Genomic DNA, 20,930 nt, shown 5'->3' with positions numbered 1-20,930 from the left:
TAGCCCTGAAAAGGGTTGTTTTCAAGTGTCCAAAAACCCCCGTTGCCAGTGACTTCTTGTAGTCAAGTGGGAAGAGAATTAATTAATGAAGCATGGTAGGCCCTTCTATCAGCTATTTCCTCCTAAGAGACGAGCACCACATCCCAGAATTCATATCTAGTGGTTGGGGGTGAGTCTCATGCATGGTTCTTTCCATCTCTGTCCACATATTTTCAATTGGGTTCAGGTCAGTATCACAAGGCGGCCAGTGGAGAAGATCAATCTTGTCCTACCTTGCAAACCATTTCTCAACCAAATTTGACGTGTGGATAGGAAATTGGTCCTTAAGGGTACAGTTCACACACAGAAGGGACCAGGTGCATCAAGGGTTTGACGAATACGACCTCCTGCATCCTGTGAAGCATTCCAATTTCCCAACTGGACATTCATCCCCAGCAGAATATAGAAGCAGGCACTGGTGTAACTCAGTCAGCTAAGGCGTTTGCCTGCTGATCCGGAGTTGTGCTTGGGCGCGGGTTCGATTCCCGCTCGGGGTGATTACCTGGTTGGGTTTTTTCCGAGGTTTTCCTCAACCGTAAGGCAAATGTCATGTAATCTATGGTGAATCCTCGGCCTCATCTCACTACCTATCACCAATTCTATCGACGCTAAATAACCTTGTAGTTCATACAGCGTCATTAAATAACCAAGTAAAAAAAAATAGACAAGCAGCCACTGTGAGCAGCTTCCGCCACATAATTTGGATCACGACTTGTGTCCAGAGGTCTATAAATGCCTACCGGACCATCGTGTTCATTACTGAATATGTTGTTGTTTTCTAATGCCAGGCGTTTGACAAAGTCATTTGACCTCTTGGACTCCAATATTTTTCGAAGATATTATCATGGTCAGCCACTGAAGCACAGATTTTGAGGTATTCCGAATCCATTTCTTGGTTTGAGTTGCACAATGGGCAGTTAGGGGACTGATATATTCCAATTCTATGCAGGTGTTTGGCCAAACAATCATGGCCTGTTGCCAACCTAAATGCAGCTACAGACGATTTTCGTGGTAAATCGGGAATTAACTGTGGATTATGATGCAGAGAGTTCCATTTTTTCCTTGAGATTGTGTTATCAAATTTTGTTTGTTGAAGTCTAAGTATGTAGATTTAATAAATCATTTCACAGAGTAATATGTAGATTTAGTAACAGGTCTGTAAGTAGCAGTGCTGCCCTTCTTTGCTAAAGCATCCACATTCTCGTTTCCCAGGATTCCACAATGGGATGGTATCCATTGGAATGGAATTCTTTTATTGAGTGATATTAATTGAGAGAGCATTTTAGTTATTTCTGCTGTTTGAGATGAAGGTTTGTGTTTAGAGACTAGTGATAGAATAGCTGCTTTGGAGTCTGACAATATAACTGCATTCTTAAATTTATTGATGTGGCATAGAAGATTCCTGAGACTTTCACTTATTGCAATGATTTCTCCATCAAAGCTTGTTGTTCCATATCCAAAAGATCTATAAAGTGAGAAGAGACAGCACGTAACACCTGCACCGGCACCTTGTTCTCTGGAGATCAAGGATCCCTCGGTGTATAAATGAAGCCAGTTTTGTGGAGGGTACCTAATATTAATTGTCTCTAAAGACAATTGTTTCAGTATTTCAGTGTTTACTTCTGATTTCAGTAGTTCTTCTGTTAAATTTAGATTATATTCTATATTTAATAGAGTTAAAGGGTTTGGTTTGGGCGGCCGGGTAGCTCAGTTGGTAGAGCAGCTGGCTACAGACTGAAAGGTCTGGGGTTCGATCCCAGGTGATGACAGGATTTTTTTCTCGTCAAACTTTCAGAACGGCCCCGAGGTTCACTCAGCCTCCTATAAAATTGAGTACCAGGTCTTTCCTGGGGGTAAAAGGCGGTCAGAGCGTGGTGCCGACCACACCACCTCATTCTAGTGCCGAGGTCATCGAAAGCATGGGGCTCTACCTCCATGGCCCCCAAGTGCCTTTATGGCATGTTACGGGGATATCTTTACCTTTTAAAGGGTTTGGTTTAATTTGTAAGTTTTCTTTTAAATTCGGGCTATTGAGTTTCTGTTTTATTTCTTGAACCATGGATATGAAACTTCTTTGAGTTTTCAATCTACGGAGAGGACTGTATGAATGCCAATTGTTTCCTGGTAATCTAATATTGCATTTTCTCAGTTGTGAGCCATATTCAGTTCTACAAATGTGTTTCGGTAAACTCTGTCCTCTGAAAGTTTCTGATTCACTGCTGCATGTCATATCTCAGTCCCACCTCCTTTAGTCGATTTCGCACAGTACGAAAGCAACCAGGAAAGCCAGAAAGTTATTTCAGCTAGACAAAATGACTGATTATCCTGAGCTTTGATGGAAACATGCCCTAATCCTGTAAAAGCATGTCTTCTGACTTCCCCTGTTTCTCCACTGTCGAACCCATGTTCTGGGTGTTCGTTCAGGAATGCCGTATTGTTTCTCTGCTTCAGCAGCTGTAAAGTTTTCCGCTTCCACCAGTGCTACAAATCACTCATGAATAGACTTGTGATGAGACATCTTGAAGAATAAACCTTTTTGCCCACACAAACACAAATTTCCTTTCAAACCAAACCACCTCTGAACCTCCCCCTACCCTTAATGCTGATACTACATAGACAAAAGGTATTGAATGGACAAATTGGCTAAAGTCGCTTTAGGTATTGACACACTGCTGTCCCAGCTCCTCCCTCCCCTATTATGCTATATACTCTCTATTCTGTACTGCGGGAAAACGCTACCAGTTCTATATTTTGTAATACAAAAATAAAAGAATAGCATGAAACATAAAATTAGATAATAAATTAAAGAACAATTTCAGCATGCAATTACAAATATTTATTCCACATATAAATTTATTTTAAAAGCATTACATGATATACAATCTCGTTACCTAGAGTATACTAAATAATTTAGCATTTAATGCCATTTCATAAGTTTTCATAGAGTATTTCTATAACCAAATGTTCAATACAGTATGAATCTGAAAATGTAACCTGTGTTTTTTATCTGTTAAAGATCTAGCCCTCAGTTTAATCCTTATATACAATTTAAATTTTCAAAACCACATTAATAAGATCATATATGAAGTCCATGGACAATAAGGATTTATTTTTCGTAATTCCAGAGATATATTTTAAGGATGAACATGTTTTGCAATTAGTTTATGATAGTTTTGTATGTAGCACATTAGAATATGTTTGAATTGTGTAGTCACCTGTATATAAAAATCATATTAATTAATTGTCTTCAATATGGCTACAGAAGTGATACCTCGTATCTACAAAAATGGTCATTTAATTTAACTACATCATTATTTAGATAAACTACTTTATTACAATGTACACAAAATTAGACAAAATTGTCCTCAAGTACAAGATCACGCAAAGCAGAAACATATAAGTATAAAAAGTTTGTCTATTTTGACAAAAATTAATTTTTTAAAACATTTTCTTTTTTCACCTACAGATTTACAGATACAAGGTTTCACTTCTTAGCTATCAGTATCATATGCATTTAAAAATATATGGTAGATCTGTTTTAGTGAAAACTTCTTATAACAGTCTTATGTTATAGGGGGCGGATTTTAGCATATTTGCATATTTTATTCCTAAGTTGCAAATCATATGCTACTATTGCATAAATGCATTTTAAGTTATTTGTAAACAAAGGTCAAGATGTTATAGTGCATATACGTGCATATTTAAGGGGTTAAGGTATTCATCAACTCTAGAAATGTCGGATTCCTTCAAAATTTTGGGAAATAATGTTTTTGCCTCATCTGGAAGGTCATTTCTTTTAGTTTTCAAAAATATATAACTTGTATATCCATTATTTCAATAATTTCATAATTATTTGGGCATTTATAATATAAGTGCAGTATACCTTACGCTATCTTCAGTGTCGGTTTTTCCTATTTCACATTTTCTGACATTTATTATCCTTCCGATGGACAAAAAGTAGACTTCCATTTGGGCAAAAGTCTTCATTGAGATACTAAATTGAAGCTTAAACATGTGGCTATTTTAAGCAAAAATTATTATTTTCAATCGATTATAATTATTTTATCCCATAAATATAAAAATATAGTATATGCATATATTTTTTTCCTAAAGAGCTTATATAATGCGGCATATCTTTTAAATGGTTCAAGATAAATAATTTCGGTATGTAACATTCTCCAAATGTACGAGATCATTTTCGCAAAAGAAGGTTTACCCTGGGTCAATTTCTAATGGAGTCAGGTTGATCCAAAATTTTATCAATTTTTTTCCAAAAACATTTTTTCTTTGGGCACCCAAATTCAATTTTCAAGTTTGAATTATATAAATTGCTTAGCTTATTCCCAAAAATCATGTCACCAAAGTTTGAAAGACATTAAGCGAAAAATATGGTTTTTGTCCTAAGAGTCAATGAATACCTTAATGCATACAGCTTTTAGCACATATAAACGCATATTTTGTTATTTTTGTATCTAATGCTTAAACCAAAGATTTCATTCATTCAGTGCAAACCCAACTTTCTCCAATCTTTCCTATTTCCTGCATTCCTCTTTGTCTCCTGTTATGATACTAGATATATCTTAATGTCGTCTATCATCTGATATCTTCTTCTGCCCCAAACTCTTCTGCTGTTCACCATTCCTTTCAGTTTCAATAAGCAGTTTCTTCTCAGCCAGTGACCCAACCAATTCTTTTTCCTCTCCCTGATCAGTTTCAGCATCATTCTTTCTTCACCCACTCTTTCCAACAAGGCTTCATTCCTTACTCTGTCTGTCCACCTCACACGCTCCATTCTTCTCCATAAAACCAAAGATTAAGAATACGAAAAATTGCAAAAATTAAATACAGAAGAACACAGACATTGAAACACATTACAGTAGTTATATTTTATTTATTGCAATCTGACAACATGCAGACAGTACACAATTGTCAGCGAATCATTGTGGACAATTCCATGGCAACCAACAATGAAATGCACTGCTGACTCTGTGCAAATGTAAGCTATAGAGATGTTATGATGAATGGAAGTGAATAAAAGTTGAGATTAAAGGAACAGATAACCAAAAGAGGAAGCAGCCTTATGTAACATGCATAAGATTTTGACAGTTGTCACAAGATCACTGCAATATGATCGACGTGTAAATTGCAGGAAATGTTGATAGATTTCTTTGCGCCGCTTACTAATCTCGAATTACCCCACCTATCAACAATAATAGAGGCTCAATTATGCAATTTTCTGTCTTCTACTACTTGCTGATGTGGCAAATCAGAATTGTATTGTGGTGACAAGTCAGAGAAAACTCGATGATGTGTAAACTGAATTTATTTTAGAACAGCTTAGGTGCAAGAAAATGATCAATTTTGACTCAGTTTTATCAACTATGTCTAACGGAAAATGTACCAGAAGTGTATAGTTGCCTCGTTTAATTATTAGGCAGCGGCATTCCTTTTAAGATTTGTAGGTCTTTATTGCATGCACCGATAATAAAATGAAAATGCGACGTTGTCACGTCTTGTTTGTTGCTGCTATATATTAATATAACATGGATATGGGCTAGGCTTAATTGCTCAAAGCATGAGTTAATTTGAAGATTATTTATATTATTTAGATTATTTATTTTAAATTAATTATTTAAAGAACTGTAATATAATTAATTTTCACTGTGAACTAGAACAAGACACACTGCTAAAATTTGCAACTCTGGTTTATACACTCCGCGTGGAGTTATTGGAGCAGCCTTGAAAAAACTTGACGATGACAATGGACAGCGCGACATAATTAAAATTATTGAAACTACAAAGCTTCCGTCCTCTCTGACACCGCTAGCCTACTAATTGAATGTGGCTACTTTACTGCTTCAGTGGTGGGTTGAAGGACACTTAACTTTAACTGATGGTCTCTATATATTCTTATGCACAGCAGAGAAACCGTCAATAATAATAATTTGCTTAGAATAAAATAAGTTTTTTTATACATTGCCGAGCAAAAAAAACGCAACACTTGAATAAATTTGAAATATCAATCTGTAATACAAATTATAACATTTCTGTGTGCTTCTATGGGCCTGTTTATGGTAGGCAAGTGTTAATTCATGTTTTGGGAAGAAAAGTATACCCATTGGGTCGTTTGTGATACCCTCTTTGCCACTTACTGTCCCATACTATATATTTATTGCTGTGGCATTAAAATTTACAACCCTAAACCCAAGCAGCTAAAACAAAGTTACTACACTATAGTTTTCTTTTTTTGCTTATAATGGAATTCTGTGATATTGAACTCAGTTTTAAACAACATTTAAGTGAGTTAAGATGCCGTTAAGCCCCATGAACGCTGCTAGAGCAGTCGCGTTGATAGAGGATGACCGCAGTTTACGTTATGTGGCTCAGGTGTTGCATACAACTCCATCGACAGTTTCATGTACAGTGCAAAGGTACAAGGAACATGCTTCATATTCTCGAAGACAGAGATATGGTGGGAAAAGGTCAACTTCTTGCTATAGATGACCAGTGCTGCGTAACTGCCACACCACTGCGGTCGAAGCCAGAAATCAACTAGACCAAGTGCGAGGTGTGAATGTCAGTGAGTGGACTGTGAGGAGGAGGTTACATGACGCTGGCCTGATCTCCAGAAGATCTGCCCTTGGCCCAGAACTTACAAGACAACATCGTCAAGCTCGCTTACAATTTTCAAGGGAACATCAGGAATGGGCTGACAAACAGTGGGGAACAGTTTTGTCCTCAGATGAGTCCCGATTCTGCCTCAGATTCCAAGATGGAAGAGAAAGAGTGTGGAGAACTAGCGAAAGGTATTCTCCATGCAACGTTTCATCAAGGACAGCATTTCAGGGCAGTTCAGTGATGGTGTGGACAGACATCAGTGGGTTTCTTACTGCCCATCACTACATTGAAGAAATTCATGGGCAACATGTTCTTCCTTTTGCATCATTTATTGGTGACAATTTCATGCTCATGCAGGACAATACACGTCCTCGTGTGGCGCGATACATCCTCCAGTACCTCAATGAAGTAGGGATCCAACTCATGCAATGGCCATCACGCAGTCCGGATCTCAACCCAATTGATCATCTGTGGGACATTTTAGGAAGGAATGTCCGTCAACATGCTTCAGATACTCTTCAAGAGCTAAGGGGCCATGTATGCAACACCTGAGCCACATAACATAAGCTGCGGTCATCTTTTTCCAACATGACTGCTCTAGCGGAGAACGGCGTTCTCGGGGCTTAAGGGCATCTTAACTCTCTTAAATGTTGTTTAAAACTGAGTTCAATATCACAGAATTCCATTATAAGCAAAAAAAGAAAACTATAGTGTAGTAACTTTGTTTTAGCTGCTTGGGTTTAGGGTTGTAAATTTTAATGCCACAGCAATAAATATATAGTATGGGACAGTAAGTGGCAAAGAGGGTATCACAAACGACCCAATGGGTATACTTTTCTTCCCAAAACATGAATTAACACTTGCCTACCATAAACAGGTCCATAGAAGCACACAGTAATGTTATAATTTGTATTATGTTCTGATATTTCAAATTTATTCAAGTGTTGCGTTTTTTTTGCTCGGCAGAGTATTAACAGTGCATATTTTGTTATTTTTAGTGCATACATCCTGGTTTTTAAGTGTATATGTGCATGCATATTTGCCATTTTTAGTGCATATGAATCCGCCCCCTAGCTATTAAAGAAATGTTATTATGTAACTTTAATTGGTGTATTAATTATTCTTATATACAATTCTTAATAGTGTAGTTATTAGTAATGAACTACTATTAAAATATAGGCTATTAATTACATGCAGTTCTACATATTCCCATTTATAAATCAACAGTTATTAAAATGCTCACTTATAATTAATTCACACATGCAATTTATTTATCTCTTAAAAATAACCTTCTGGAATTCGGCTTAGTTTTCCACAGTAACCCCTGACATAGCTTCCTCAAACAATGTTTTAACACCACTAGATTTAAACAATACATTATATTTAAAAACATTTTCCATTATTTGTCCACATATGAGTTCGAAGTCATTAAAGTCGCAATGATAAGGTGATAGTCGCATTAGATATAGAGTTTTCCATTATGAATGTGACCAGACTTGAGTTACCGGTGAAAGCAAACGGTGCTGTAACCTAAAAAAGACATGTTGGACTGTAGGGGCTAGTGTGTCTACTTCATAGATCTTAATGTGAAGTTTTTAACTTTGTACCTAAGTTCACAAAACACCGATTTTGTTGCATGCAGGTCATAATTTACATTATGTTATAAGTAACCATGCCTACATATCTGATTTTATCGTTGACAATATCAGTGGCCAAATAGAGTGGTACAATGAGTTGTCTATGCTACTCGAGGAAGCATTCTTGAAATTATCATCCCTTTCCTCATGGTAGTCTCTGGTGGATTTAGACTGAAAATCCAGGAGGGACTGGGAACGAATCCAGTTGAGGAGATGGCACATACAATCATGAATCACTCTCCTTTACCTAGGGGAACTTTAAAAGGGAGATCATAATGATCATCTTCGTCTTTTGTGTGATTTACATTCACTTAGATTTCATTCAAATATTTGTATGTATTTATTCACACTGCAATGGGTATATACCCGGTGGCAGTGGTAACTAATTACACTCAATAATGACAATAATAAACTTATTAATTAAAAATACAATTAATGATAATACTAATAATTAATAATAATAATAATAATAATAATAATAATAATAATAACAACAGGGAATATACTAAATTAAATGAAACGATCACTTAAAATAACATTTGAAATATTCTAGTTTGTATCTTAAAACTAAGATCGAACTAAAACTCACGAGTATATGTTCATATCTGCACAAGTACCTTTCAACATTACACTCATTTCTCTGTCAACTCACTCACTGCACTGGAACTACGACACATTTCACTGATTCTATTCTGATTTCACTAACACTTCAAAAACATTTCACTGTTCAAATACTTTGCACTGCCACTATAACCTATACAGCTTCACTGACAGGAACACGTTTCATTTACACAGCACACTTCACTGACACGACATACTTCTTCACTGATACAACACACTTCACTGACACAACATAATTCTTCACTGATACAACACTTCAATAACAACATATCATTTACACCCTTTAAATACTGTGTATAATTACCGTCTATTAGTAATGTCCTTAAGCCTATTTTTAAATACATTTTTGGTTGTTGGTAAAGCCTTTAGAAAGTCTGCAGGTAAAGCATTCCAGTCCCTGATAGTACGAATGAGAAAAGAAAACTTTCCAGTGTCCGTCCTCTGTCTTCTTTCCCTCAATTTATATGAGTGGTCGTTCCTTGAAGAGTAATTTGGCGGCTGCAACCTATTTTTTATTTCTTTCCAGGCAGGCTCACCTCTGTATGTTTTGAACAGTGCGCATAATCAAATTCGCGTTCTCCTGTCCGTGAGTGTGTCCCATTTTAATGGTGAATTTTTCCGACAACACTTAAGAGCCCGTTTTTTAATCTTTTCCAGTGTCTTAATATGTTCTATTCTGTAAGGATCCCAACATGCAGCACCATATTCCATTACTGGACGTACTAGTGATTTATATGCAATCTCTTTGGATTTATCAGAACCTTTTCTTAGTACCCTCATCACAAAGTGTAACGCTCTCCATGCTTTTCCCGCTGTGTCTGTTACGTGTTCCCCCCAGCCGAGATCGCTGCTAATTGTTATTCCGAGGTATTTACATTTGTTAACTTCCGGAATGGTTTCACCCCCTAACGTATACGATGCGACTATTTTATTTCTTTTCCTTGTAAAGCTGATGGCTTTGCTCTTTAGAGAATTTATTTTCATTTTGTTGGCTATTGCCCAATCATTTATTCTATTGAGGTCATTCTGGAGAAGAGTAGTATCTTCATGACTTTTTATTTCCCTGTATAACATACAATCATCCGCGAATAAGCGAACCCTAGACAAGATATTAACTAGCAGATCATTTACAATATGTAACTCGTCAACCAGTAGATCTCAACTCCATCATTTTTCTAAGGAAATACAATCTTTTACAAACCATGCAGATCTTTCCATCCCATGAAATACTTTCGTCCATAGAGGAATTTAAGTTAAACTTTTAATATTTGTCGGAAAGCCCATCTACTAGTACTTCTGTGGAATTTAAGTCAGTTTCCTTTAAAGAAGCCTCTCTCAAATTTTCTAAGCTAGGGAGGAAATGTATTCATCAGAATGAAGAAAATAAACAGCTCGTCTTATGGTAGAAGTAATGATAAAATTGACGACTACTTTTTCAGAAGTTCTATTCGGTCATTTCTTTCCAGGATCGTTCTCATTAAATACCCTTGCAGCATGCGCCAAGATATGCCAGTAGCAGCAGCTGTTCTTTCCATGATATTGGCGACAAATATTGTTGGCTTTACAGTTTTCAGTGCTTCATATTCTTCAGTGAAGAACTTATGTACATTTACAGTAGAACCATTTCCCTACCATCTGACTATAAACTTCTGCCTTTTTTTTTTCCTAACACCAACTTGAAAAATCACAAATGCAAGTGAAATCACCAATATTAAATGACAAAGGATATAGATCTACCAACACAGAATCTATTTCAATTCAATAACTAAAATAACTCACAAATAGCCACTAATTGACCAAAGCAGCTAGGAAGAAGGTTAACAATGATTAGTTCTTCTGAAAAATTCTAAGCCTTAATGAGGGTTTTGCATTGTGTTCAGTAGGAGTAGAAGCAGGTCTTTGGGGAGAAAAAAACTTCCTCTTTCTAACAGTCTGTTTCAACATAAACCAAACCAGATAGCCTATATAGAATAAACAAATTTACGAAAGCTGTCATCTTATGTGACTCTTCAGCAGCCATTCAAGCCATCTTAAATTCAAACACAATAATCACTAGAGAGAGTAAATACCTATATCATATCTTCTTTTCAGAACTATGGCAAAAATACTGCCTTACCATTGGTACCATCCCATTGCAACAACAGAAGCAATGGAACAGCAGACTACCTTACAAAAAAAAAAAAGAGAGAGAGATCACATATTACATCTCACAAACTACAAGACATAACATATACCATCCATCAGTTGTGAGATAATATATTTGATCAAGAACCAAGATCGTAATGACATCAGACTTCAAAGTGCAACACCAACAAGAAGTGTTGGCTATATGAAATCCCAGAATTAACAATCCAAGGCTCAAGACGATCAGAGATTGCCTCATTTTGAATAGCTTCTGGTCACTAATGTCTCGCCTTACACGGCAATAGACTAAAAATTTTGCCTCTTCTTTTCAACCTGTTTTTATGCAACAGTGAAGATAACATGGATTATAAACATCTGTTATCCTGCAGTGCCATCTCCAACTGAGAACTGCCATTGTTTCTAAATACTAGAAGGCTCAAGTGCTAATGCTTCATAGCTCAATGCAGTGCACTGTAAAACAACAATTATTTTGATGATGAAATGTTAGCTATTCTTTCAAGTTTACAAAATCTGCTGTATGAAAATGATAAACTCGAAAAGACTGCGATACTATCAGATTCAAAAGCAGCTATATTTGTATAACACCTGATGTAGACTATACACAGTCTTCTAGTGCCGAAATAACATTTCTTTCTGTTCATATATTGGTATTCTTTGAAATTTCTGAACTTCATTGCTTGCTGCTTCTAAACTCCTTCCAGTCAAAGTCTTTTTTGGACTTCCTCTTTTTCTTCTTTTCACTGGTACCCATTCTCTTATTAATTCAGGCAATCTTTCTTCCGACATTCTTTTTTAACATGTACAAACCAATGCAATAGTTTTTGTTCAATAACATCTCAAATATAGAGATTATCTTTCACTTCCATAATTTCTTTTACACTTTCATGTTTTTAATTCTTTCTAGCAAAGATTTTCTTGCTGATCTCTTCAAAACATCTATTTCTGCACATGCAATTTTTGCTAGTTTCCCTGGTTGATAAATGCCAAATCTCTGACCCTACTTTATATGATAGTTCTGTCAGGATACTCTGTATGATAGTTATATAAATGTACAATTTTCTTTTCTTTATTATGTTACCACACCAAATAGAATTTAAGAAATTTAGAGCTTTTCTAGTTTGGGTAATTCTATTTTTAATTTTTGTACGATTATTTCCAAATTTATTTTCAAGCCTAAATAAGCGTGTTCCATATAAGCTACCATTTCATCTCCATTTTCAAAATTATATTATTCTACTTCTTTTCCAATACAACTAAATTTTGTATATCTTTAGCCCCCATTTTTCAAACTCTTCACCTAGGCCTACTTTTTTTTTTTTTGCCATATATTCAATATCATCATTATCTTGTATTAGTAAATGATGTAACAGCAAAAGAGCTCAGTATTCTATAGTGTCATAACATTTCAATACTTCAATGGATCAATGCACACTGTGGGGGTGGGAGCTCATTTTTTGGCAAGAAAGATAAGCAATATTTTTCCAAAGTTATCTATAGCCTACCCATCTGTGTCTTACTACTCTAGTAAAAGATTAATAAGGTCAGCACATAAGAATTTAATAAAAAATTACAATGCTTCTAAAGTAAATCTATACTAATAATAAATCTGTAGCCGAAATGTTTCTGGTAATTTTCGATTTTCCAAAAATAATTGGTCCTAACATATAATTAACCACCCTGAAACCGAAAATCGCTTTTTTAAATTTCTGTTTGTCTGTCTGTCTGTATGTTTGTTACCTTTTCACGCGATAATGGCTGAACGGATTTCAATGAAAATTGGAATATAAATTAAGTTCATTGTAACTTAGATTTTAGGCTATATGGCATTCAAAATACGTTATTTAAAAGGGGGGTTATAAGGGGGCCTGAATTAAATAAATCGAAATATCTCGCTTATTATTGATTTTTGTGAAAAATGTTACATAACAAAAGTTTCTTTAAAAATAATTTCCGATAAGTTTTATTGCTTGAAAAATGTTGATAGGACTGATATTTAATGAGATAAATGAGTTTTAAAATTAAAATAACTGCCATCTAAGGCCGTGTAATGAATTAAAAAACAAATGACTTCGTATATAAGGGGCCTTGGACAGCAACAATCGAAAGCTATGAAAGATAGCCTACAGAGAATGTTTCTGTGTTTGTATGAAGTAATATCGGAAGCTAAATTAACCGATTTGTATAATTAATTATTATTTCACCATTGGAAAGTGTAGTTTCTCTGGATGGACATAATGCTATAATGTTTTTACAGTAACTTCTGAGTGAATCAAGGACAGGTAAGATTAAAATAGATTCTTATGCACAGAAAACTTGATAGGCTATTCTGTATATTCGTTTCCTGTATTTCCTAAACTAATTTTTATGACCAAATGAGTGGTTTCTGGATCAAAATGATCGCATTTTAATTATGCAAATTCAATTTAAATTAAGTAACATAATAAACGATTTATCCTTCTATCAAACACGAATGTTCCCTGGATCAAATGTCCTATTTTAATTATGTAATTACTTTATATTTATTTCTAACGGGTGCAGCGGACCGCACGAGTACGGCTAGTGAGAAAAAAAAGGATGTACATCTACAGTAATTTAATAATCGAATTTCCACGAAAATCTGCAGTGGCTACATTCAGATTACTTGCAGACCATGATTGCTTCAGTAAACATTTACACAGAACTGGTATTGCAGAAACCCTACATGCCTGTTTTGTAACCTTAATGGAAATATGGATCAACAACATCTTCATCTCTGTCAACTTTTATTCAATTTTCCAGTCTTCCAGCTGTAAGTATTGAAATGCAAGAGCTTGAACAACTGCTCAACATTAGATACCAACTGAATATATTTTTCCATTTATGAAAATTAATTTTTAAAGGCTAACATTTGACAGTGTAATAGCAGTCTCCTCTAATGTCATCACATGAACCTTTACCATGCGATGTTGCCATTCAGCACTAATACCATAATCGTCTTCATGTAAGCAGATATGTTTAAAATTATTTTTATTTTTATATTGTAAATTTGATCCATCATAAAAGTAGATAATTTTTCTCGTATCGTTGAATTCTTGCTTTAAGAAATTGAATGCTTCAAACTGAAAAAAAGTGAAAGGAATCGGTGTCATGTTTCATGCTTTCTAAGATGACTACAATACTTTTGTGACTAATTTCTGTACCTTCTTTGAAATATACTACAAAAGGATGTATTGGAGCTTGGCAGTTGTTCCAAAGCACACCTTGTACTGAATCTTTTATTACAAAAGAATAATTTTCAGAAAAGTCTGCAATAACTATGTAATTTTCAACTTGTACATTTTCTTTGCATTCCGTAAAATTTTCCTCGTGTTTCTAGCACATGTGTTGTAAGCCTAAGGCCGCAAATGGTTCATTAGCTGAGGATCACTAGCGCATGCATGCCTTCGGAAAATAAATTGTTGCAAATGTATGAATGCAGATCCCACATTTTTAAATGCAGTAGTCTACAGATAATACATCGGAGATCAAGTCTATATTTTTTCAGATTTTTAACTTGGCTATTTAATGTATACTTGTTTTTTTAAAAGATGGGACATGACAGTTGGAACTACAGTGCTATGTTGCCAATATGGACTACCACACTGCCAGCTGATGGAAGCTAGCAACTGTCATTAAGATGGCTGATGTTAAAACATTCATTGACAATTGACGTGAAGGTAAGAAAACAGTACAAAAATCGACAATGCTAACATTGTGTGCACAATAAATGTCCCCAAGAGAGCTATTAAGCACTCGCCACATGGAAACGGTAAGTTTGGCAACTCAACCATTGTTACCATAGCAACAGACCTACCACGCTATGTGACATTCAGTTGTTTTTCCAACGTAACGCTCCTGTCATGTCCCATGTTTCAAAAAAACAAGTACAGTAATTTTACTTTGAAAAAGAAATGATTAAAAAATTAAGCTAAAAATTAAATTTATTTGTGATAGGTCTAAAGTAATAAAAGGTATTGTATTTAGTCTTTCAAATGCTCCAAACCCAAAATCTCAACTGTATGTGGACACAAAGTTCCAAGTGAGCTTATGTAACAGTGAGCACATACTTTGCGTAATTTCAAATACTCAAATAATAATTGTAGAAATTGTAGAAATAAAATAATATGTCTCTCCTTGATATCTAGAATTCATTAAAAAAAATTCAACAATTTACGAGAAGGTCATGTTTTGTTGCTATCCGATTTGACGTGGAATGACTCACAGGTGATGGTCATGCTGGATTTTACCAGTCCAAGTCAAACCAATAGACAAATAGGGCTCACTACATTGATGGCACACTTTTTTTTTTATGATTTGACACTTTTTTCTTCACTTTTGTTTTCCTAAGATCGTTTTACTGGGTAAACAATACGCACTGAACCCCTATGCTTGGCCCATTTGTTCACTGCAAGTCAAACTAATAGCACCCTATACAACTGATTGTGAAACCCATTGTCTGAAAGTCACATCATGTCACGTCAATCTGTGTTATAATTTTGCAGAATAAGTACATGTTCTTTAGGCAAAATTATTCAAAGAGTGTCTAAGTTAATACAGCTGAATTCAGGTACCGTATTCCATTCCACAAAGAGTATTATGTATGATTCGTATGTGTGTATGGAATCAACTTGGGCTATAAGGAGATCATTTCAAAAGAGATTTTCTAGCATTACAAGTTTAGGTCGAAAAACGATTCATAGGCCTAGATTGGTAAATAAATTTCGTGAAACGGAAAGTGTTCAAGATAAAAAGCCCAGAAAGCAACATACTATGTTCATAGAAGAAACTCTAAATAACATTGGACATTCTCTGGAAAAACCCTTCAAAAAGTCACTTACCGGAAGGTATCTTCTGCAGCAAATTGAAATTTCCTATGGCTCTTTTTGAATGGCTACGAAATTACTGAGGTTAAAACCCTCTAAAATTACTGTAGTGCAAGAACTTAAACCAGGTGATCCTGCATCCAGGAGTAAATTCTGTGACTGGATTCTGAGTAGAGAACTTGAATGTAATTTCATTTTGTTTTTGTACGAAGTATGTTCCACCTACATGGGTATGTTAATACACAAAACAACCCATACTAGAGTGCTGAAAAACCTAACCTGCTTCATGAGGAAGCTCTGCATCATCAGAAAACAGAAGAACAGTACACTGTTAGCGGTGAAAGAATAATAGGTGCAATTTCTTTCTTTTTAGGAAACAGCTGTAATAGGATGTGAATCTAATTTTACAATAGTTTTTTGCACAATTAACTGAGACAGAATGTAGTTTTGTAGCTTTCCAGGAGGACTCTGTCACAGCACATACAACTGATTATTCATGCCATGTTTCATAATAATGTGATCACTAGCAACATAATGACCTCTTGGTCCCCTGATTTAATCCCCTGTGATTATCATCTCTGGGAAACATTAAAGACAAGTCCACACATTTCTGATGAACTGAAACATTCGTGAATTTTTTTTTTCTATTTATCAGAGCAAACTGCATAGTGTAACGGTTAATTTCATAAGCAGATGGCGCAAACATATGGAAAATAGAGGCAGACAGTTCCAGCATCTCCTTGCATGACATGGGGTGAGTAAATTACTTTTACTTTTTAAGTGTTTATTTGTAATAACTTACGAGAGAAATCCTCGTAAGTAGGTTTAACTTTGGCTACACTGTACTGCAGACTTGCCTGATCTTCTGTGGCACTTCACTACTATCATGGAACACATCAGTCTATTTGCTGCTCACTGAAGGCCTAGATTATGCACAGTATCTACAGTAGTAATGAAAACTTTCTGAAAATCTGCTTCTTATCAAGTTTTTTTTAAAGCTTATTGATTCTGCAAAGTTTCTATAATTGTGCTGATATTATACATTTTCATGAAAATTTTCCCTTATTAAACAGTTTTCTTAGCTTATTGAATTTGCTAGGATATGTTTTATAGGTCCTAACTGTACCGATAAAAGCTAATTATACATTTTCCTGAAAATTTTCCTCTTATTAATGGTTTAATATTACCCTCAGGGATGATGACCTGGATGCCCACTAAAACATCTTCTGGACCCTGTCTAGCTGCAACCGAAATGGGTCAACAATGGCCTAAATTCGTGATTGATAGATGATGATGATGATGATGCTATTTCAAGTGATCTTACATAGTTATGAATGGCAATAGAAATGTAGGAAAACAATTTTCGTGTCTTTCATTCAAAAGTTACAAAGTATTAATTTATATATTTTTTATAAAAAATTGCTCTGTCTGGAAGTACGGTAGTTAATTACCATTTTCTTTGAAACCAGATGAGGTACAGACCAGAGCAATGTCTCATTCTAAAGTTCTTTTAATGGGCTTTAATTTGATGTGAAATATGACAGGGGTTACAACATAAAATGTTTTCTTAAAAATGAAATAAAATGTTTATTTTCTCAGAAAATTATGTTTTTAAAAAATTATTAGCAAGTTTCATCAAAATTGCAGAACGTCAGTGAGAATCAATGTGTCGATTTGACATGAAATGACTTTTCCGTGATAACCTACACTTTAAGGATGTAAAATTTGATTCTCAGTTGGCCTTCATTGACATTTTAGCATAAGTTAGTGTAATATAAAAAAAAAAATATATTTAAAAAATCACAAAACAATTTCATACTAACTTATCTATCATCTTACACCATGAAAAGTTTCATTTTGGAATCATAATGGGATCAAACAACACAAAGAGTATAATTTTCACATGTAAGGAGAAACAGCCTTTGACAAAAATCAAGCTTTTTTTTTTATAATTTATTGAGTACACCCCAACGAGTATAACTCATATGTAGGGGCTATACAAGAACCCATACATATGTTGCACAAAGTAATTGAAAAGTCATGAAACTACAGTCTGTGAAAAACAATCAATATATCAAGAATTAACTTAATGAAAGAAAGCAAAATAAGAACAAATAGTAAGATAACATAAAGTTTTGGGCAGAAAGAAGAAAAAGTTTGAAACCATGAAATAAATAAATCAACTGAGAATTAAAATAAATAATCTTCCCAAAAACGTGTTTTTAAACAATTCTTAAAACACCGGCAATTTGGTAAAAGTCTATATTCTAAAGGAAGTTGGTTAAAAGTTGTTGTTAAAAAATGGTTAAGTCCTTTCGTTCCATAAGTTGCTGAGCTATGCTGAGAAAAATATATATTGTCAGAAAAATTTGTTAGACAAATCTAGCCGACTTATTTCCAACACTCTTAACAATATGATATTAATATAAATTCTATTTTTAGTAAGTATATGCTAACTAAAAATTACTTTCATTTACAAGAAGAAAAATTTCTTTTATCAGCTTACCCTAGCACAGTAACATCATTTGTCTGATACAGCCTAGGCTACAGCTGCTGCTAACTATAGATCAGTTTTTTGTTTAGTGCAGAAAGTGCTTCATGACCTTAGCAATCTTCTTTTCAACTTCGGGTAATATGTAAGCCCGACAAGTTGGTGTGTAAGGATTCACTTTGCAAATTAATTTACATCAGTAGAAGCATCCAGAGCACATCAGGGTTGAGGGCTATTTAAAAGAATGAGAAGGTCCTCATGAGTGAAGAAATGTAACTTTCATTTCATTTTCGTCTCCATTTTTCCTTAAAACATAACTCAACCACTACCTTCCATTGTAGGTATGTAGAAATTACATAACCATTCAGTTCACCGAAGTCTAACATCTCTCCATTAGCGATGACATGAAGAGTATACCAGTACACAGATAATGAACGACAGTTGGCACTACAATATTCAGTAAGATTATTAATGGCAATTCCAGGAACTAAAAAGCTCCATGCCTTCATTCCCTCAAGGCGTGGAAAAAATGTCAATGTTAAGTTGTTTGCCTCTGCCCCAGTCATCCCCCATGAACAGACATTAGACTTTGGTGAACTGAATGGTTATTTAGTTTCTTTATACAATGGCAGACAGGGATTGAGTTATGTTTTAGGGAAAAATGGAGACGAAAATGAAGTGAAAGTTACATTTTTTTCACCCATGAGAATCTTCTCATTCTTTTGAGGACCATTTTTGCAAAACTTGCTAACTGAAAAAACTAAATTTTACAGGAGACACCAAAAAACTGAATGAAGACAAATAGGTTATAGATGCAACCCTCACACTTTGACACACTACAATGAAGACAAATAATGCAATTTTACTAAGATAACTTTGACATCTTGTAGAGGCCTGCTTTATGTTAACAAATCCACCAAAATCTCAATTTTGCAAATTTTGCAGTTAGCAAGTTTTGCAAAAACGGTCCTCAATTAGCCCTCAACACCTGATGTGCTCTGGATGCTTCTACTGATGTAATTTGCAAAGTAAATCCTTACACACCAACTTGTCGGGCTTACATTCTACCTGAAGTTGAAAAGAAGAAGATTGCTGAGGTCATGAAGCACTTCCTGTATTAAACAGAAGACCGAAAGACTTGAGCTAGCAGTAGCCACCACCCCCAGCATATCAAGTAGACTATAAGTGCTATACTATGTTAATGTTCTAGGGTAAGCTGATAAAATATTTGTTCTTGTAGCCTAATTTTTTGTTTGGTTAATAAGTTTAAAAATAGAATTTATACTAACCAATATCATACTGTTTAAAACTGCTGGAAATAAGTAGCCAGATTTGTCTAATGCTTTGACTTTCGTCAAAGGCTAAATCGAATATGCTATTTCTCCTTACATGTGAAACTTATAGGCTACCTGATCCCATTATGATCTAAAAATGATGATAGTATGAAGTATTTTTATGATTCTTTTCAAAATTTAAAAATACAATTTCCCGAGAAATTTGAATTATAAATTTTTAATTTTAAGAATAATTTTATACTGACACCACTGTTATATCACACTTTAAATTAAAGCCCATTAAAACACCTTTAAAATGAGACATTGTCCATATCTGTATCTCATCTGTTTCTAGAGAAAATGGTAATTAACTAGCGGCTTCAGGAAGCAGCATCTTTTATAAAAAAAAAATAGTAAGCCTAAGTTATAAAAATTAATACCAGTACGTTACTTAAAAACTTCTGAATAAAAAAATTGTTTTCTTACATTTCTATTTCCATTCATAACTATGTAAGATCACTTGATTATACAGCCTAGCAAGTTTCACCAAAATCTGAGAGGTCAAGGGAGATTTTAATTCGAAACTGTGCTAATTTGACATGGAATGACTCGGATACAGATCTATAGAGTTAAGTTCTAAGACTGGTCTTATGGGCCCATATGGTATTTGCAACTAAGTAGCCTAACTTAGGCTATATATCGAATTAAATATCATGATGACAGCCACAATCTATAGGCAAGGCAATTTTATCTTCTCACTCTATGAATAAGATACAGTATGAAAGGTTCTTCAGGTACCGGTATCTACAAGCACAGAGCTATGTGTATTTGCACATCTATAAAATACACGACACAACTATGATCATAGATGATTTCGTGAAGTAACCAAAGAAATTCAAGGCAGAAGAAATGAACACAACAGTTTACGTAGCATGAGAGGGAGGAGTTCAAGCAGGCTAATGTAGGAATGCTACTGCAACTACTGTAATAACATCAATGAAAACATGAGTGTACCAAGTATTAAGAAAATTAAATTTTCGAATCGAACCCAGAAAAAGAATGTCAAGACGAACACCACTAAAAATCTATGCAAGAGACCGGTAATAAGAATGAATCACCTCAGACATAATTCAATTTGTTTGACAGCTTCTAAAAGATAAATAAGTATATATAATGAACATCATCAGTTTTATTGAAAAAGACAGTAAAATTTCTAATTAAATGGCTAAATTATAATACACTGGTAAGAGAATGACTAAATACT

General features: G+C 34.6%; 1 protein-coding gene across 3 annotated transcripts in view; it reads right to left on the bottom strand.

Annotated features, from left to right (window-relative positions):
- LOC138715492 (protein bunched, class 2/F/G isoform-like) overlaps positions 1-20,930 on the bottom strand; it is a 717,347-nt gene that overhangs the window by 692,767 nt on the left and 3,650 nt on the right. Inside the window, exon 2 of one of the 3 annotated variants that reach the window (XM_069848461.1) lies at positions 2,875-4,835. The exons of 1 other annotated variant lie outside the window; for it this stretch is intronic. In XM_069848461.1, the coding sequence (XP_069704562.1) occupies positions 4,601-4,835 (235 nt within the window). In that variant the 3' untranslated portion in view covers positions 2,875-4,600. Of the gene's footprint in view, positions 1-2,874; positions 4,836-20,930 lie in introns of those variants that run through there. One more of the 3 variants, XM_069848463.1, reaches the window with a different exon arrangement.

The sequence above is a fragment of the Periplaneta americana genome, chromosome 15, assembly GCF_040183065.1.
Source record: "Periplaneta americana isolate PAMFEO1 chromosome 15, P.americana_PAMFEO1_priV1, whole genome shotgun sequence".
Lineage (NCBI taxonomy): Eukaryota > Metazoa > Arthropoda > Insecta > Blattodea > Blattidae > Periplaneta > Periplaneta americana.
The sequence above is the reverse complement of the archived record's forward strand: the minus strand, read 5'-3'. Positions and strand labels throughout refer to the sequence as shown.